The sequence below is a fragment of the Crinia signifera genome, chromosome 3 (assembly GCF_055691185.1).
Source record: "Crinia signifera chromosome 3, ASM5569118v1, whole genome shotgun sequence".
Lineage (NCBI taxonomy): Eukaryota > Metazoa > Chordata > Amphibia > Anura > Myobatrachidae > Crinia > Crinia signifera.
Window position 1 is genome coordinate 121913164 of NC_139219.1, and position 17991 is coordinate 121931154.

A 17991-nucleotide genomic window follows, 5' to 3' on the forward strand; every position below is an offset into this window, starting at 1 on the left:
TGGACACCCACGGAGGGAGAATGTGTCGGGATTTCGGCCGTCGGGATTCTGAACGCCGGGATCCCGACCGCCGGGATTTTAACTGCATCCCGAATCTTATTGGTTGTTTTGGGCACTTAACTTTAATTTTTCGAAACTTAAAACTTACCCATTAGAGTGTATTAGGTACCTAGGCTGTGTTATGGTGTGACTAAGGATTTTTAATAAGAGAATTTGCAGTGGGCTATGAGCTGAAAGCCACCGCCCAGACAAGACGCCCCTTGGAAAATAGTGAATGCATTGCAGATAGCAATATTTTCGCAGATCTATTTGAAAAAAAGAAATCAAACAGTTTTTTCAATCTACTCCAGGCTATCACTTCCACTAATCTGCTAAAGAATCTGGCTGGAAATAGTCATAGCTAACATCAGAGACCCACCCAAGAATTGCCTTGGCCTGACTGCATTTTTACAAACATGCCCAGAAAACACCATATTTCCACCTCTAAACGCCAGCTTCCTGCAGCTACTCTGTGACATCCATGTGTATTGTTGCTATTTGAGCCAGCGCATGTTCGATGTCAACGCTGCGCATGTGCAGTTTTCCAATAATCACTCTTAATTGCGAATTCTATGATTAGCGATCCATGCTAAATTAGACCCTAAGTCACAAAATCAGTGGCGAAATGAAAAGGCATATTGAAGGATAAGTATTAAGACACTGGTATGTCTATTACAGCGGTTCTCAAACTGTGGGTTCTGACCCCAAAGTGGGTCCCGACCTTCTCAGCATGGGGTCGCGACTCCATGTAGCTGACCATCAGGCTGATGCCGTTTCTAATGTCAGTCAGTGATTCAAGGAGTCTAAACAATCTGTTGACCTATCTGTTATTTTAGACTCCTCCCATCACTTTGTGCCTCCACAATGCTGCCATGTATGTGCTGTCTGCTGACTACACATTTGATGTGATGACCTTCTGCAGTAACTTGCTGGGGGTCCTGTCATTATTTTTACTGTCTGATGCGGTCCCAGAGCAAAATAGTTTGAGGACCCCTGGTCTATTACATTTTTGTTTACAGTTCCGTTTAAAAGCATGATTGTGAATTTGTTATATGCACGTTAAACAATATTGTCAAAGAAAATAATGCCTAATTTTTTTATCATCTATTAGTGTGACTCTTTAATCATCATGTTAAGCCACTAATACTATATTGTTATTCTAATGAACAGCACATTAAACAACGCTTGCAAAGACTTCGAGCCGGGTGGCACATTGAAGAAGATACATTTGAAAGCCAAACTCCGTTCGGATATGTGTCATTCTCCAATATTATCAGTACCTTGAATCCTTCTGCTAAGCGTCATTTGGTACTTGCTTGCCATTTTGATTCAAAATATTTCAGTCCTCAATGGGATGGCAGAGTATTCGTTGGTGCTACAGATTCCGGTGTACCTTGTGCAATGCTGTTAGAGCTAGCTCGTGCTCTAGATTATCGTCTACAACAATTAAAGGTTTGTTCTCTATTGACATTTATGTGCAAATATGTACACCTAAACATGACTGCAACACTCCTGAGATATTCCTTGTTATATTTTCTTTATTATACTTGTTCATTAGGCTTGGGACATACATTGTGGTACAGCAGATCCTGTTCAGCGAGAGCCGCTTGGCCAGAATGAGGCTGTGTGGAGTTACACACAACGTTTTGGTCAGATCCCGCAGAACAGTATCTGGCCAATGGATTTCAAGTAGAAAATAGAAAACATTTTGAAAAACGCTGTATATACTGTGCTGGTTCTGACCATTTATTTCCAATGCCCAAAACATTCGGGAAGTGGCTGTCCTAATCTATTCAGGAGATGTTCTATTAACTCATGTAAACAAGTTTATTCCACTAAACCCTGGAATATGCTACATCTTACATCTTTCTGCCAGCCCTGGTTGATTCAAGAATTACCAGCAATTTGATTGTGATAGTAATGGTTTCTAAATGGTCTTTACCCATCATTTAAATTATTTGTTGGGAGTCATCTTGTTTTGGATGTTGCCTCATAAAGATCATACCTGTCTGCACCTATCCATTGAATAAAGTGAATAAAACACTGGATACCCCGCCTCAATACAGAATTTACAAGATGTTTCAGTAAAAAATCTACGGATTAGGATATTAACTGACTGTAGCCTAAAGATCTGCTGGTTGAGATTGTCTTTATGGATTAAATTCCAAATATTAAAACAGTACAATGCAGTGGAAACACATTTCTCTTTACCAAATATAAACCATAATATTTATGTTCCAACAGAGAAGTTCAGAATCAAAACCAGATCTCTCTCTTCGATTGATATTCTTTGATGGTGAGGAAGCATTTCGTCAGTGGTCACCTTATGATTCCCTTTATGGCTCTCAACATTTAGCACAGAAGATGGAAAATACTCCCCACCCAACCATTGCTGACAGCACAAATCAGCTTCAAGGCATTGTAAGTATTATTTAATATTACATTTTCTTGCTCCTACAGATGTGTCGTCATACCTGTAGGACAGCAAAGACATCAGGTTCAATTAAAATTATAATATGTCCTGACTTCGGGTTCCTGCACGCATGCTAGCAGTCGTGGCTTAGAAGCACTCTATGGGCTCGACTATTAGCAGGACCCCTACCTCACCACCGAGTGGTCTATCAGGCTGGGAGTCCATAGTAGATTCCTGGGCATCCCACCACCATAGCATGGAGAGATATTTCTCTACCACTCTGAGAAAGCAGCGCTGGAGGTCCCAGCACTAGGCAGCAAGTTAAGATGACAGCCACACACTCCTCAACTCCAGAGCTCTCCCTGCAAGCCCTACAGTACAGAAACAGTCTTGACCCTCCCAGCTCAGGATTCATACCAAGACATTGTAACAGCTATCATAGACACAATTGAGACTGTATTTAAAGAGCAAGCTAGCACTTTTAAAAATGCCATAAGAACATCTTTCACATATCACCCAGAGATTCTGTCAGGCAGAAATACAATTGGGAGCAGTGTTCCATGATGCGCATAATTTAAAGACTGACACTTCTGACTTGAAGAAATGTTATTATGCTATTGCTAATTAGATGATCATGAAAATCATTCAAGGAGAAATAATTTGAGGGTCTGCGTTGCATCAATTCATGTCACACCTTATTGAGTTTATTAGGGGTCGAGACATTTGCCCCAAATTAACGATATTTCTATGCCTTAATTACCTACATAAAGGGCTGTATTCAGGGTCCGTCGTTAGGAAGTCCAGTTCTGCCTGTTCTAGCTTTTACATCAGCTAGACAGGCGGATTGGATTTCCCCTTTTCACCAATTACTGTATTCAGTGTGAATACAGGGCGGAACGCCTCCTGGCGTTAAAACACCTAGGAGGCGAAAGGGGGCATGTCCAATTCGCCTGTAGTCCAGTAACTCCCCTGCTTCTATCCACTGCAGGGGAGTTAGCTGGACACCCCCGCCCTCACTTCATACTGGCTGGCCAGCCCGGCGCCTGTGTCCCCCGTCTTCCCCTCTCTCCTAGCAAGGCTGTCCCCTGTGTGCCTCTAGCTCCCACTCCGCCTCCTGCACCATCTGCCCACTGCCCGGCCGCCGGGGGATTGTTATAGCCAGCCTTGAAGGAGTTTCCTGGGAGCCGTGCTGCCCTGGAATGTCACTGAGCTGTCCCCATGCCTGCCAGCCGCCCGCTCTCTGCCAGCCCCCCGCCCTGCATACCTGCGTACCTGCGTGTACTCGCCGGTCCCCGCTCCAGAGCTGCCGGGATAGCGGCACTGACAGCTGCAGAAGTAATGAGCGCTCATTGTGCGCACACTGACAGCCCGCTGCCCGGCCGCCGGAGGATTGTTACAGCCAGCTTTGGGCTGCATAAGTAATGAGCGCTCATTGTGCGCACACTGACAGCCTGCTGCCCGGCCGCCGGAGGATCGTTACAGACAGCTTTGGGCTGCATAAGTAATGAGCGCTCATTGTGCGCACACTGACAGCCCGCTGCCCGGCCGCCGGAGGATTGTTACAGCCAGCTTTGGGCTGCATAAGTAATGAGCGCTCATTGTGCGCACACTGACAGCCTGCTGCCCGGCCGCCGGAGGATCGTTACAGCCAGCTTTGGGCTGCATAAGTAATGAGCGCTCATTGTGCGCACACTGACAGCCCGCTGCCCGGCTTGTTACAGCCAGCTTTGAAGGAGTCCACCGGGAGCCGTCCCCCTGCAGCTCTGGAGCGGGGACCGGCGAGCACACGCAGGTATGCAGGGCGGGGGGCTGGCGGAGAGCGGGCGGCTGGCAGGACAGCGCTGTGACATTCCAGGACAGTACGCAGGGGGACGGCTCCTGGTGGACTCCTTCAAAGCTGGCTGTAATAATCCTCCGGAGGCCGGGCAGCGGGCTGTCAGTGAGTGCACAATGAGCGCTCATTACTTATGCAGCTGTCAGTGCCGCTATCCCGGCAGCTCTGGAGCGGGGACCGGCGAGCACACGCAGGTATGCCCCACCTGCTGCCCACCTGCATCCCCCTCTGTATCATCCCCCCCTGCTGCCCACCTGTAACCCCCCCCCCCCGGCTGCCCACCTGCACCCCCTGTTGCTACCTGTGCTCACCTGCACCCCCTGCTAGCAACCTACACCCCCTGCTGCCACCTGTGCCCACCTGCACCCCCTGCTGCCCTCCTTCACCCCCACCTGCTGCACCCCCTGCAGCCACCTGATGCCCACCTATACCCCCTGCTGCCACCTGCACACCCTGCTGCCCACCTGCACCCCCTGCTGCCCACATTCTGCACTCCTGCCCCCTCCTTCACCCCCACCTGCTGTCTTGCTGCACCCCCCTGCTGTCCACCTGCACGCCCACCTGCACCCTCTGCTGCCACCTGCAGCCACCTGTGCCCACCTGCACCCCCTGCTACCCACCTACACCCCCTGCTGCCTCCTGTGCTTACCTGAACCCCCTGATGCCCACCTTCTGCCCTCCTGCACCCTCCTTCAATCCCCCTGTGGCCTTGCTGCACCCCCCTGCTGTCCACCTGCACTCACCCCTGCTGGCCACCTGCACCCACATTTGGTCGACATGGGGGAAGGTCGACATGGGGGAAGGTGGACATGGGGCAGGTCCACAGGGTAATTAGGACGACAAGGGAATCGCCGTCATGACTGAAGGTCGACAGGGTTATTAGGTCGACATTTGGATGGTCAACGTGGTCATTAGGTCGACATGTTCATTAGGTCGACATGGGGAAGGCCAACTGGGTTATTAGATTGACATGGTCATTAGGTCGACATGGGGAAGGTCGACATGGGGAAGGTCGACATGACTGAAGGTCCACAGGGTTATTAGGTCGACAAGGGGAAGGTCGACAGTCTCAAAATGGGAGTTAGGGATAACAGAACCATGGGTAAAAACTGTATCATATGGGTACAACACTGCATGCTGGGAAAGACTGCATGCTGGGAAAGACAATGCAACATGGGTAGAGTAAAAAATAATAATGATAAAAATCTAAATATATTCATATGGGCAATAATAAACACACAAAATATATTTACAAACAAAATTAAAATAAATTACATTGATTCATGTAAAAAACTACATAAATAAAATAATATTTAAGGTTTTGAAGAGCAGTCCCGACAGAAGAAATTGTCTAGTTCACTTTGTCTAAAGCCTGCCTGAAAACTGTAGAATCCATTTAGACAATCAGACACTGAATAGGCTAAATCAGATTAACATGGCTGAGTTTAGACAAAGTGAAACAAAAAGTCTAAATGACTCATTTAGACAGGCGAGGCAAACGAAAGGAGATCACAGGCGGAAGGCTTTAGACTGTCTAGAAAAAGTGACCTTGAATACTGTAATTCAACTAGACTTTTTTTTCAGGCGGAAAATATGCTGATTTAGACAGAACAGACCTAACGACCAACACTGAATACACCCCAAAGTCAGGCCCCATTCTGTCGGAAGCCCTGCCTGTCTTCCTGAAGCGATGGGAGGGAAGCACTGTCCCTACTCCCTGCCACCTTCTGACAGGGATGTGCGAAGAAGTGAGCCACTCACTCGATCCCCACACATTGCCCTTTGCCAGTGCTCGCCAGCTAGTGGGATCTGGCGAGCGCTCTGCAATGCTGAGGGCGGCTCCATCTGTACACTGTGTAGCATCACCAAACGCATTTTGTTTGTTCAGGAAAGTTTATTATCCCGTCCTCAGGCTTAAACAGATCTGTTTAAGCCTGAGGACAGGATAATAAACTTTCCCGAAACGTCTCTAAGAACACAGCTTCTGCCTGTTGATTTATAGGGGGAAATTTACTAAAGGAAATTTGTAAAAAAAAGTAGGTGTATTTTTATGCAGAAATACTCTTATTTTTGACATTTACAATCCCGAAAATACGGCAATTCGTATTCGTATTGATGTGCTATCAATACGAATTGCCGTATTTTCGGGATAGTAAATGTCAAAAATACGTGTATTTCTGTATACAAATACACCTATTTTTTTTACAAATTTCCTTTAGTAAATTTCCCCCATAGTGTGGAGAGCGGAGTCCCGTGAGTGCGGCCATACAAGCATGCCTATATATATATATATATATATATACCATCCAATATCCCATTCAAGGGAAATAAACGGCACTCAAAGACGTCCAACTGGTATACAGGCTTTATGTGGTAGACAATGGGTGACGTTTCGTTTATAAGGATTCTGGCACCTGAGCAAGTTGTGGAACTTTATATGTGAGTGCCGGCAGTATTGGAATAATATATATATATATATATAGAGATTTGCAGGCCCGGCACTCTCAGTCCTTGTAACAGCTACCGCGGTGCCTTCCAGAGGAAATACAGGCAGGTAAGTACCAGCTGGTACTATCGGGCGGCACTCCAACGGATTTAACTTGAGCAATGAAGGTACAGACTCACACCTGCACGGGGAGCTGATCTAACGTTTCGGTTTATTCAACCTTTTTCAAAGACACAAAATAACACACAGTAACACTTACTTATAGCCAGAGAAAGCCCCATGTTCCCGCCTGCGGCATCCACGCTCCGTCCTGGCCGCGCTTCTGACTGACGTCACATTCTCACGTTCCTAGTCACTGTCAGCAGCCGGCCTGCGGCGTTTCCATGGTAGCCAGCAGACGCTACTAAGAAGAAAAAATACGTGCAATTGTAAAGAACCATAAAACAGTGATCACAGAGGCAATACGATAGGCATCAAACCTCAGTTGTTTAATGCGGAAGCCTACCATCAAAAGAAATTGTTGAAGGCAAAAAATATTGCAAAAACTTGATAAGAACATACATGTTACTGCAAAGCGCAATGTTAAAAACATGGGGACAGAAAAAGTCTATGTAACACTGTCACCCAATGCTAACGCAAAAAGCTATAATACAAGAAAGAAAAGGGGGGGAATAAAATAATCAAAAATAAACAGGGATATGAAGACCAAAAAAGACAAATGATGTCTGCAAAAGGATTATGCTATATATAGGCAATCTAGAAAAAAATATATATTTTATATTTAATAAGTAGCCAAATGATGCTTATCGTATGCCAACTGACCATTACATGATAAATAAATTTGGCAAATATTTTAAGAAAAAGCGGTACAGGTACACAGATATATGCAAGCTGATATTATATCAAAAAGTATCAAAGAAAACAGTTGAGGGAGGCATGCTCATTCAGACCAGCCGGGGCCACTACATTTAATTTAAAAATCCATTTAGCCTCCAACTGGAGTAATTTTTTGTCCCGATCACCTCCCCTCACACTCAATGGGACCTGGTCAATCATTTGATATTTAAGTGTGGGGAGTGGATGTTTATACTCTTTAAAATGTCTGGCCACTGGTTGCTCCGAGGCTTCTCCCTCCAATGCACACTTGATCGAGAAACGATGCATGGCCATACGTTCCTTGAACATTCTAGTGGTCTTGCCCACATAGGCCATGCCACAGGGGCACTTGATCATATAGACCACATATCGGCTTGTACATGTTAAGACTTTGTTGATCTTATACCGGTAACCTGTGTGAGGATGTGTGAAGGTGTTGCCAGGCACCAGATATCCACAGGTAACACAGCCTGTGCAACGAAAGTTGCCAGGTTTCCGCATCATGAAATGTGTTTTTTTCTTCTTGCCTAAATTAGTGACGTCAGATTTCACCAACTTGTCACGAAGATTGACCCCCCTCTTAAAACATGGCATTATGCTTTGATTTTTAAGGGCGGGTAAATCTGGATCGTTACTGACAAGGGGCCAAGCGCTTTTGACTGTATTGATCAGCACGGAGCTAGCCGTCGAATACGTGCTTACAAATGGGACCCTATTCTGCTTGGTTTTAGGTTTGCTAAGCAGAGTGTCCTCTCTTCTGATGGCTAAAGCTCTCTGTTTAGCCCTTTCCAAAACTTCCTGATTGTAGCCTCTGCATTTAAATTTCTTCTTCATATCATCCATATGGAGGGCTGCTGTATCTTTGTTACTACATATTCTGCGAGCCCTCAACATCTGGGAAAACGGGAGCCCCTGTTTGGCTGCTGGCGGATGAAAACTAGATGCCATAAGCAGTGTGTTTCTATCCGTCTCCTTGTGATAGAGGGAGGTGGTTAACTCATTGTCACACACACTGATCTGCACATCCAGGTAACTGATGGTGGAGGTGCTCTGGCATGAAGTGAACTTAATGTTGGGATCAGCAACATTAGCATATGTTAAAACTGCATCCAGATCCTCCTTGGCACCAGTCCACACCATCAGGATGTCATCAATAAAGCGCACATATAGTGCCACATTATTGAGCGCCTGCTGATGAGAGAGGATTAATCTGTCCTCCATGCGGAACATGTACGCATTTGCGTACGTCGGGGCTACGCAAGATCCCATTGCGCAGCCCCGACGCTGTAGATAGTATTGCCCGTCGAAGTAGAAATAATTTCTCATCAGAGTGAGCTCTAAGAGACGCATATAAAAATTGACATCTGGACCATTGTATTTGGGACTGTCTTGGATTAAAGCCCTAGTAGCCAACAGACCGTCTTGATGGGGAATATTGGTGTATAAGCTCACTACATCTAGTGAGCACAGGATGACCGAATCAGGTATAGGGCCAAGAGCTTGCAATTTAAGAATTAAATCCGTTGTATCCTTGAGGAAGGAACTCTGCGATTGGACCACCGGCTGCAAATAGGCATCAAGATATTGAGACACAGTATAATAGAGAGATCCTCTAGCGGATATTATAGGCCTCCCGGGGGGCTCTTTAGCATTCTTATGCAGTTTGGGTATGGTGTACAGTAGTGGGACGACCGGACTTTTGGTGGTAAGTGCATCCACACATTTTTTTGAAATGATGTTATTTTCAGATGCATTCTTCAATATCGCGTCCAGCTCACATTTATATTCTTTGGTGGGGTCACCACTCAAACGCTCATATACTGCAGGATCTGCCAGTTGTTTGTATACATCTTGTTTATAAAAGTCAACGTCTAAAACCACCACAGCACCCCCTTTGTCCGCAGATCGTATCACTATATCTTCATAGCTTTGAAGTTGTTTAAGCGCCTGTTGTTGAGGCTTGGTCATATTATTACGTGTCAACATTTCTTGATTTGATTTGACAGAGTCCAATCTTTTGGTCAAGTATTTGATGCTGGGATTACTTGAATAAGGATCATAATTTGATATAGCACGTATCGGTAGTTGTTGTTCCAGAGGAGCTGTACTGCTGGCACCAAAGTGCTCTCGCAGCCGGAGATTTCTGGCGAATTTGTAATTTTCAACCTTTGTGTTAAAAGCATCAAAATAGCTCGTGGGGACATATGAAAGTCCGAGGTTGAGAACCGACATCTCCTCTGGGGATAAACTTCTTTTCGAAAGGTTGAACACTACTGGTTCCCCTTCTTCTTTGATTTGCTTGGTTCTCTGCCACTGATGCCCTCTACGGGTGCGATGCCCAGGGCGCCTAACTTGGCCCTGGTATGAACCCCTAAAGGGGGCTTCTGTGCTTGTGAGTGGCTAGAGGGACCTGCATATTCATTGTCACTTGCAGACGAATTGCCCGTACTTGATGTTCCTTTTGCATAGGCACCACGGTTTCTTGGCTGATATCGCCTGCGTCCTCGTTGTGACTGTGGTCTGTTTGGGTGATTAGCCCATTCATAAACTTTATTCTCCGTGTAATCTTTATTCACGGTGTTGACTTTATCCCGCTTGAATTGGATAAGCTCTTTGCGATATTTGTCCACTTGCAGTTTGAGTTTGGCTGGCCAATCCTCCGCCTTATCATCCGATAAGGTTTGTCCATGTGTATCCTCAAAAGCTGCAATCTTTGCTTTGGTTACTTCCATCTCCCTGGTGGCTTCTTGGATCACCAGTAACATTAAATCGAAAGATGCCTTGTTCAGGATTGCCACCCAATCGTGACAAAAGTTCACATTATACCTCCCTATGGTCGGGGCATTTTTTATTCGAAATCCCCGCGGGATTTTTTTATCCCTATAATAGTCCGATAGGGAGATGCTGTGCAATGAAAAATCAACTTCACGTTTTTTTAGATGTAATAACTGGGCATGTAGTCGGTCCACAGATTCTTCTCCACCTGCCACAGCCAAACTTTGTCGTGCAAGGATCTGCTCGGCATCAGAGTCCGAGAATGACTTCATGCGCCCACTCTCAAACGTGATCCTGGTGAAGCCATCAGTTTCATGTTGCTCCATATTTCACACTGAAATGTGATTCGTGCACCCACTAGCCCGTGCTGGGGATAGGGGAAGTGAAGGACAGGGGTCTTTCCAAAAAGATTGCTTCATTGCTCAAGTTAAATCCGTTGGAGTGCCGCCCGATAGTACCAGCTGGTACTTACCTGCCTATATATATATATATATATATATATATATAAACAAGCATTAAAACATAATATATGGTCACTGATAACAGTCTTGTAAAGTATTTTAATAAAATGAATGCTAAAATGAGAAAGAATGGATTTGGAATAGATGACAAAAGACGGTACTTGTTTCCTAGCATGGTGCCAGCGATAAAAATTGTGTCCATCGGGACCCCCCGAAAACGCGTCGATCGACGCAATCAACGCGATTTTTACATTGGAATCAATGTAAAATGGTCCCTGAGACCCGATTTTACATTGGCCCCCAGACCCCAATTTTTATTGTTTCCCAACCCTGATGGGTCAAATGCCCCCATTGTTAACGGCACCCCACGATCAACGGCAACCCGAAGCGTGGCGAGCGGCGGTGGTACGCGTCCTACGACCTTTTCATACCCCCACTATCCACATCGGCGTGGAGATGGTTATATAGTGTTGCGAGCATTACTTCACAGGGATTACGCGTCCCCTCGCGGGGCGCGCTGCGGGCACTATGGTTGCCGTTCATCGTGGGGTGGCGTTAACAATGGGGGGGGCACATTTCTCATGTAAAATACCCATAAGTGTGGGTATACAATGAAAAATCTGGTCCATTGGCCCATTTAACATTGTTCCCTATGTAAAAAAATTTAATTGTCGGGGAAAAGGCTAAAAATAGCCCTGAAATCGCGTTGGTCGCGTCCATTGCATACCTTAACTTAAGGTATGCGATCACCTACGACGGGCGCCGTGCTAGGAAACAAGTACCCAAAAGACTAACAGCAATAAAATTTGAGATATTATGATATATCAGTAATCCTAAATTTTGGTCATAGTCATAGTGGAAAGATAGTAAGAAAATGAAGTATATGTAGGATCAAAGACAAGAAGAGTAAGAATTAGTAAAAAAAAAAATGGAACAGGAGGCGGGGACCAGTCATTGTATGTCATCAAGAGCAGTATGGCACAAAATATTGGCACGTTATATCGTGGCTAGAGGGCCTGATTCAGACCTGATCGCTGCTGTGCAAAATTGCAGATGTCTACGATCAGAAAGCTGCTGTCCAGACAGAGCGAAATCCTGCCCATTGTAAGTCTGTGAATGGATTGCTGATCTGCAAATCTATTTGCAACTCACTCACCATCTAAAGATTTTCCCGGTCAGTGCAAGTGTGCGTTATCCTGACCCTTACACAAGTTTGCAACAGAGACAGGATAATCGAGGCCGGAGCGGACGTCAAACACCCTCCCTGAAAACGCCCTGGCATTTTTCTGGACACTCACAGAAAACGGGTGGTTACCACCCTCAATCACCGGCTTTCTGTTAGTCAAGTTATGGGGGGATTACAAAAAAGTAATCGCTGATTTTTGTCATGTTAATCTTTGCACATGTGCACTACAATTTATACGCATGCGCAGATGTCCAATAATCGATCGCCTAGCACAACATCGATCGGCTCTGAATAACCACCAGAGGTTGATCAACCTGAAAGTGTTATGTCCACAGTGTCCAAGTGTTACTAACAATACATAGAGTATCATGTTATTGGAGGTTATTTGTTCAATTCTATATGTGTACCAAATAGATTTAATCATGACTGACAGCAAAGTGTGAGTAGCTACTTTCCACTGTGCAGCAATATGATTATATAGTTTTTGTAATGGATGTGAAATGTGTGGAATGGGCAGTGAGAGCAACGAATATAAAAGGGAAGTTGGTATTTGGAGTCCAGTGATCGATTTAGTTAGTATTTCTTGATGGTCATATTATCGCCCACAGAGGTTAGTGGTAGCAGGGTAACTCGAGTATAGACATGTAGGAATTAAGTACCAGCGAAAGTAGAGTTTATAGGGATCTTCTTTGATACGAACATGGATGAGCTCTTAGCTATTGCCAGTCTGCGTTTAGACCACTCCCCTGTGGTTAGTCTTGCCCACATCTCGTTCCAGTCCAATTCATATGCCTCTTTTTGAGGCAAGTTTTGTGAAAGTAGCAATGAGTAAATGGTAGAAATACAGTAAGTCCCTTACTTGTCTGGGAGCATCTGCAGAGCAACTCAATTGAAATACAGCTGATAGGAACCAAGTTCTTCAGTAGAAAGTTATAGAAGTGTCTAATCTATAAATACTGAAAGAAAATCCTGTGTTGGAGAGAGAGTATCTAGACTGGAGGCTGGGGAAGTCAGGAATTATGCTGCATGAAGCAATATGTAGAGGAAAGATAATATTGTGGCGGGTCCACCAATGAAATAATCAATGCGTGCGGCAAAACCAGGGTTGTTCCAGGAAGGCAACAGTAGATGATGGACACCAGAGAAGACTAAATAAGGTGTCCATTCCTGTAGCTAACCAACTCTAGCCAGGTGGGGCATGCCATAGTATACATGGTGCTAAGTGTACTGCACTGAAATATTTAAGGTCAGAGCTACCTAGTCCCCCAGAATATTCTGTAATAAGTGCATCTTGAGTTTTTTTTGCATGCCGATATTATAAAACCAATACATTTTTCTCATTCAGGAGATATAGAAAAGTACCTCATATTATATTATCTGTACAATAAAATGATAGGAATAAATAAAAGTATGTTGTTGCCTGCCAGCAGTTTTCCCATCACTGAATCATTAAGCGTTAGTCTGTAGTGTGAATTTCCAACATTAAGTAATTATAAAATATCACATTCAGTACAATGTGTGCATTTTCTTTGACTGTTTCATACTGTAACATGACCTACATTTTCAAACCGCACTGTTGCCATAGAGATTATACAAGTATGCATTTAGTCTGTGGACCTCTGGCTCACAGCAATAATTGGCATACAGTAGGTAAACTGTACACAATAATTCTTATATTCGCTACATGCACTCTTAGTGGATGCACGATATTACAAACTAAATGATTGCATTCTATTTTATATCAGATTAATTTTTGGAGTTTAATTTCATTTAACAGTCAAAAATAAAAAAAAAACATAAAACGTGAATATATGAGCAATATAGTAATTTTAAAGAGCTAATTTTTGACTGATATATTTGTCTTATATAGATAAGGTTAAGACATCAATTAAAAAGACTAATTGTTTAAATATATGAAGAATAATAATAATAATAATATTTCACCACTTTTAATGCAGCTTTCAGTCTGTATGAGCAATGCACATCTATCTGTACAGTGTCAATGCCACCCATTCTAGGTCAGCAGACTTGTCAGAGTTCCATCAGCTTGAGGTCTGGGATTTAGCTTGTCCAATCCATGAAATTTTCTAATTAGTTTAATGCTAATGTTTTATATCTTTATTTATTTATTTGTGTTGCTCCATTTATTTTACACTATATAGCAGGGGTCCTCAAACTATTTTGCTCTGGGACCCCGACAGACAATAAAAATCATTACAGGACCCCAGCAAGGTACTGCAGAAGGTCATGGCAGCATTGTGGAGGCACAAAATGATGTGAAGAGTCTAAAATAACAGACAATTCAACAGATTTTTCAGACTCCTTGAATCACTGACTGAGATTACAAAAGTCATCAGCCTGATGGTCAACAACATGAAGTCGTAACCCCATAACCCCATGTTGAGAAGGTTGGGACCCACTTTGGGGTCAGGACCCACAATTTGAGAACCGCTGCTATACAGTATCTATACATATAATAACCCTGTAAGGGTTGTGTCTGTACAAATAATTTTCTTCTGAAAAATATAGGGAGAGTTTCTGAACTATAGCGACAAAAGAAAAAAAAATCTAAATTTTTGTCTGTTTGCTTGTCTGTTTGTTACAGCATCACACAAAAACTACTGGATACATTTGGATGGCATAGTTTATAGACAGGCAATAGAGGAATAACCGGACACCTTGCACTCGCCGTGTGTTAGTTCAGCTGATAAATAATAGGCATCCATGCAAACGAAGCTGCGGGAGGATTCAGTACTAAATCCCGTCACCGAAATCCCGACAAGGGGGGGGGGGCATGAATTGCCGCGCAGGGGGCCCAGTGCCTCGCTATGCTCGGCACACTATTTTATTCTCCCTCTATGGGTGCCATGGACACCCATAGAAAGAGAAATTGTCGGGATTTCAGCGGTCGGGATTCCGGCGTCGGTATTTCGACTGCCGGGATTCCGACAGCTGGGATTTTAACTCCATCCGCTGCGGATTTTGCAAATGAGTGAATTAAATTAGGCACCAGAAACTCAGATTAAGCATCAAATGAACTAAGCCTTGAAGAGTGATAAAGTGGAGAAAGATAAAGTACAAGCCAATTGGTTCCTGTCATTTTTCAAACACAACCTGTAATATGACAGTTTAGAGGTTATTTACTGTTACTTTATCTATCTTCACTTTATCACTCTCCATGGCTTAGTACAGTGGTTCTCAACCTCGGTTCTCAGGGACCCCCAATGGTGCACGTTTTCCAGGTCACCTCACAGATACACAGGTGCACTTATTACTCACTGGCACATTTTAAAAGATAACAGGTGGAGCTAATTATATCACCTGTGATTCTGTAAGGAAACCGGTAAAACGTGCACTGTTGGGGGTCCCTGAGGACTGAGGTTGAGAACCACTTGCTTAGTACATCTCCCCCTTAGATTTGGGAGTGATTTTCCTGTGAGAATGAGCAATGTCAATGTATGGACATTAGCCGACACTAACACTTCTCCAGGAATAGAATTTAGCAACAAAACTACTATACTGTTTTTTTCCTTTTAATTTTTAATTTTTTTCCTTTAATTTTAAAGTAATTTAAGTTAATTTCAATTACATTTTATGCAGAATACTAGGAGAATGTTGGCATTGTGTTATACATTTTATAGATGGGGAAAGTATATCAATTTTGTGAAACAATGTAAAGAAAATGGGGTACATGTAATAAGACCTGAGTTGCCAGAAGTCCGGGATTTGGGCCAAGACTGGACGTTTTTTTAAAGCGCCAATCCTTTACAAGGCAAAACCAACCTTATTTTGTCTTGTAAATGATTGCCGTTTTGAAAATAGGGCAAGTCTGTGACGAAATACAAGACTACGGCAACTCGTACCCTGTTACAAATACCCCTATGAATGATTTAAAGGTGATAATGTTAATAGTTTATTTTATTGTTAAATCAATTAAAGCTTGCAAAAAAATTTGATAAATTCATGTAATTGATTTTCTGCATTATCCTACACAAAATGAAAGCCTTGAATTGATTAAAATTTTCTAAATAGTGTTTTTAATGTAATATTACCTAATGTTGATATTGCTTTTAATGCTTGTATTACCAATGAAACGAAGATTCTGTTTTGACTTGAAATTTTATTTATTTTAGGATTTACTTATTTTACTTGATTTAATTGGAGCAGCGAATGCTACTTTTCCAAATTACTTTCAAAACACCAATCGATGGTATAACAGGCTTCAGTCTATTGGTAAGTGTTTTCTACTATAAACTGTCGGCCTGATTCAGACCTGTTCCCTGGGCTACATATACGCACAGCCTAGTGAACAGGTCAGCACCACCCCGCTGAATGCCCGCCGCCCGCATCCACACACTAGCATGCAAGGGGATATGTATGAGAACACATCCCCTCACATGCGGCCGAAGGGGTGAAAAAAAATCATTCAGTGAAAACTGACTTTTATTTCAGACAAAGATGACCAAAAAGGGGGCGGGCGCTGATGTCATGTGACATCAGCAGGCCTCCCCGAGCAGGCATCTGCCCGTCTGCGTTCTGAGGGTTTTCATGGAGATGCCCATAAAACACTGGACATTCCCCTGCTCCAGCCACACCTGCCCTCTTTGGAGTGAATGGCTGTGAAACTCGTCAAAGCCGTTTGCTCCCAGGGCTTGCGCATGTACATGTGCAAACCCCAAACATTGGGGAAGGGGCCGAATTCAGCCCCCTATGAGTGGGCATGTATAGCTCTCCATATTCTGTGTGTTCAATTGAGCAAATTTCAATTTAAAAAATGTATTAAAACATCTGATATTAAATAACTCACCTTAGCCCTTTCACTGGACTGTCTATTCCCTAAGCGGAACTTCCATTGGGCTAGCAGATGCAGTGCACCGGGGCCCCTGAAGACTAAGAGGCCCACTGCTGCCTCTGTCACCCTCTTCCTATCACCCACAGTTTCCCCTGTCACAATCTGCCTCTCCCTGTCTCCCTCTTTCTCTCCCTGTCACCCACTACTGTGTTGCATACTTTAAACTTGGATAGGGGTGGAGGAGGGGGCCCAAATTATATTTTTGCACCTGGAGCCACTACAGACAAGTTCTGCCACAGGTCTATCCCACTGCAGTTTGATGTATGAAGTGTAACGGAGTGTAAACTGTATATGCTAGATTCAGGAGAGCTAACATGGAGTAGGTTGGCACAATACCCGCGCATACAAAAAGGATGGTACATAGTATCTACTGTACTTCCCTCTACAGTGTTGGCCATGGAATAATTTCCAAGCTGGGCTTTAAGATTCAGTTACTGATATTCTATTGGCTACCCCCATATTAGCAATAACTTATACTTCTCATGTGTTAAGCCATCATCTTGCATAATATTATTTCACCACTTTATAATGTAATTAGGACCTTATTCTGGTTGACACGCAGCGCTGCGTGTCTTTTTAAGCCTGCCCACTCCTTGCGTTGCCACCCGCTCCCCTATGCATGGTGAATTTGCCCTGGCATGGCTGTGAATGGATGTTTTGCATAAACATCTGTTCCCAGCCTAGGGGCAACTACCACATCTTTCAGTAGTGTCCGACCATTGAATGATGTGGAGTGTACATGCAAAGCTAAGACACTCTCAGGTGTCTTAGCTTTGCATGTGTCCTGTACAAGGACAGGGCGGGCGGTTGACATCCGGTGATGGTGCATTCTGCTTCTGGGTTGATTTTGGATGGTCTCTAACTAAGTTGCAATGTCCTGATGACAATCCTGCTTGATTGAAATGCCGTCGATATCTACTTACTTAAAAAAAAATCACTGCTTTTACCAAGTCAATGATGCTGCCTTTTTTCTTTTTTGTTTTTTTTATGATATTTTATAATATTTCGTGCATTTCATACATTAACATATATTTTTGTAATAAAAAGGATACATTGGTACCAAAGAGAATATACATCAAATATTTCTCATACATGTAAACTTATTTTCT

At 43.7% G+C, this 17991-nt stretch overlaps 1 protein-coding gene across 3 annotated transcripts in view; it reads left to right on the forward strand.

Annotated features, from left to right (window-relative positions):
* The window catches only part of QPCT (glutaminyl-peptide cyclotransferase), a 169020-nt gene that overhangs the window by 68793 nt on the left and 82236 nt on the right, over positions 1 to 17991 (forward strand). For all 3 annotated transcript variants that reach the window (XM_083176442.1, XM_083176441.1, XM_083176440.1), the window contains 3 exons: positions 1210 to 1491; positions 2284 to 2460; positions 16164 to 16263. In XM_083176442.1, the coding sequence (XP_083032568.1) occupies positions 1210 to 1491; positions 2284 to 2460; positions 16164 to 16263 (559 nt within the window). The remainder of the gene's footprint in view (positions 1 to 1209; positions 1492 to 2283; positions 2461 to 16163; positions 16264 to 17991) is intronic.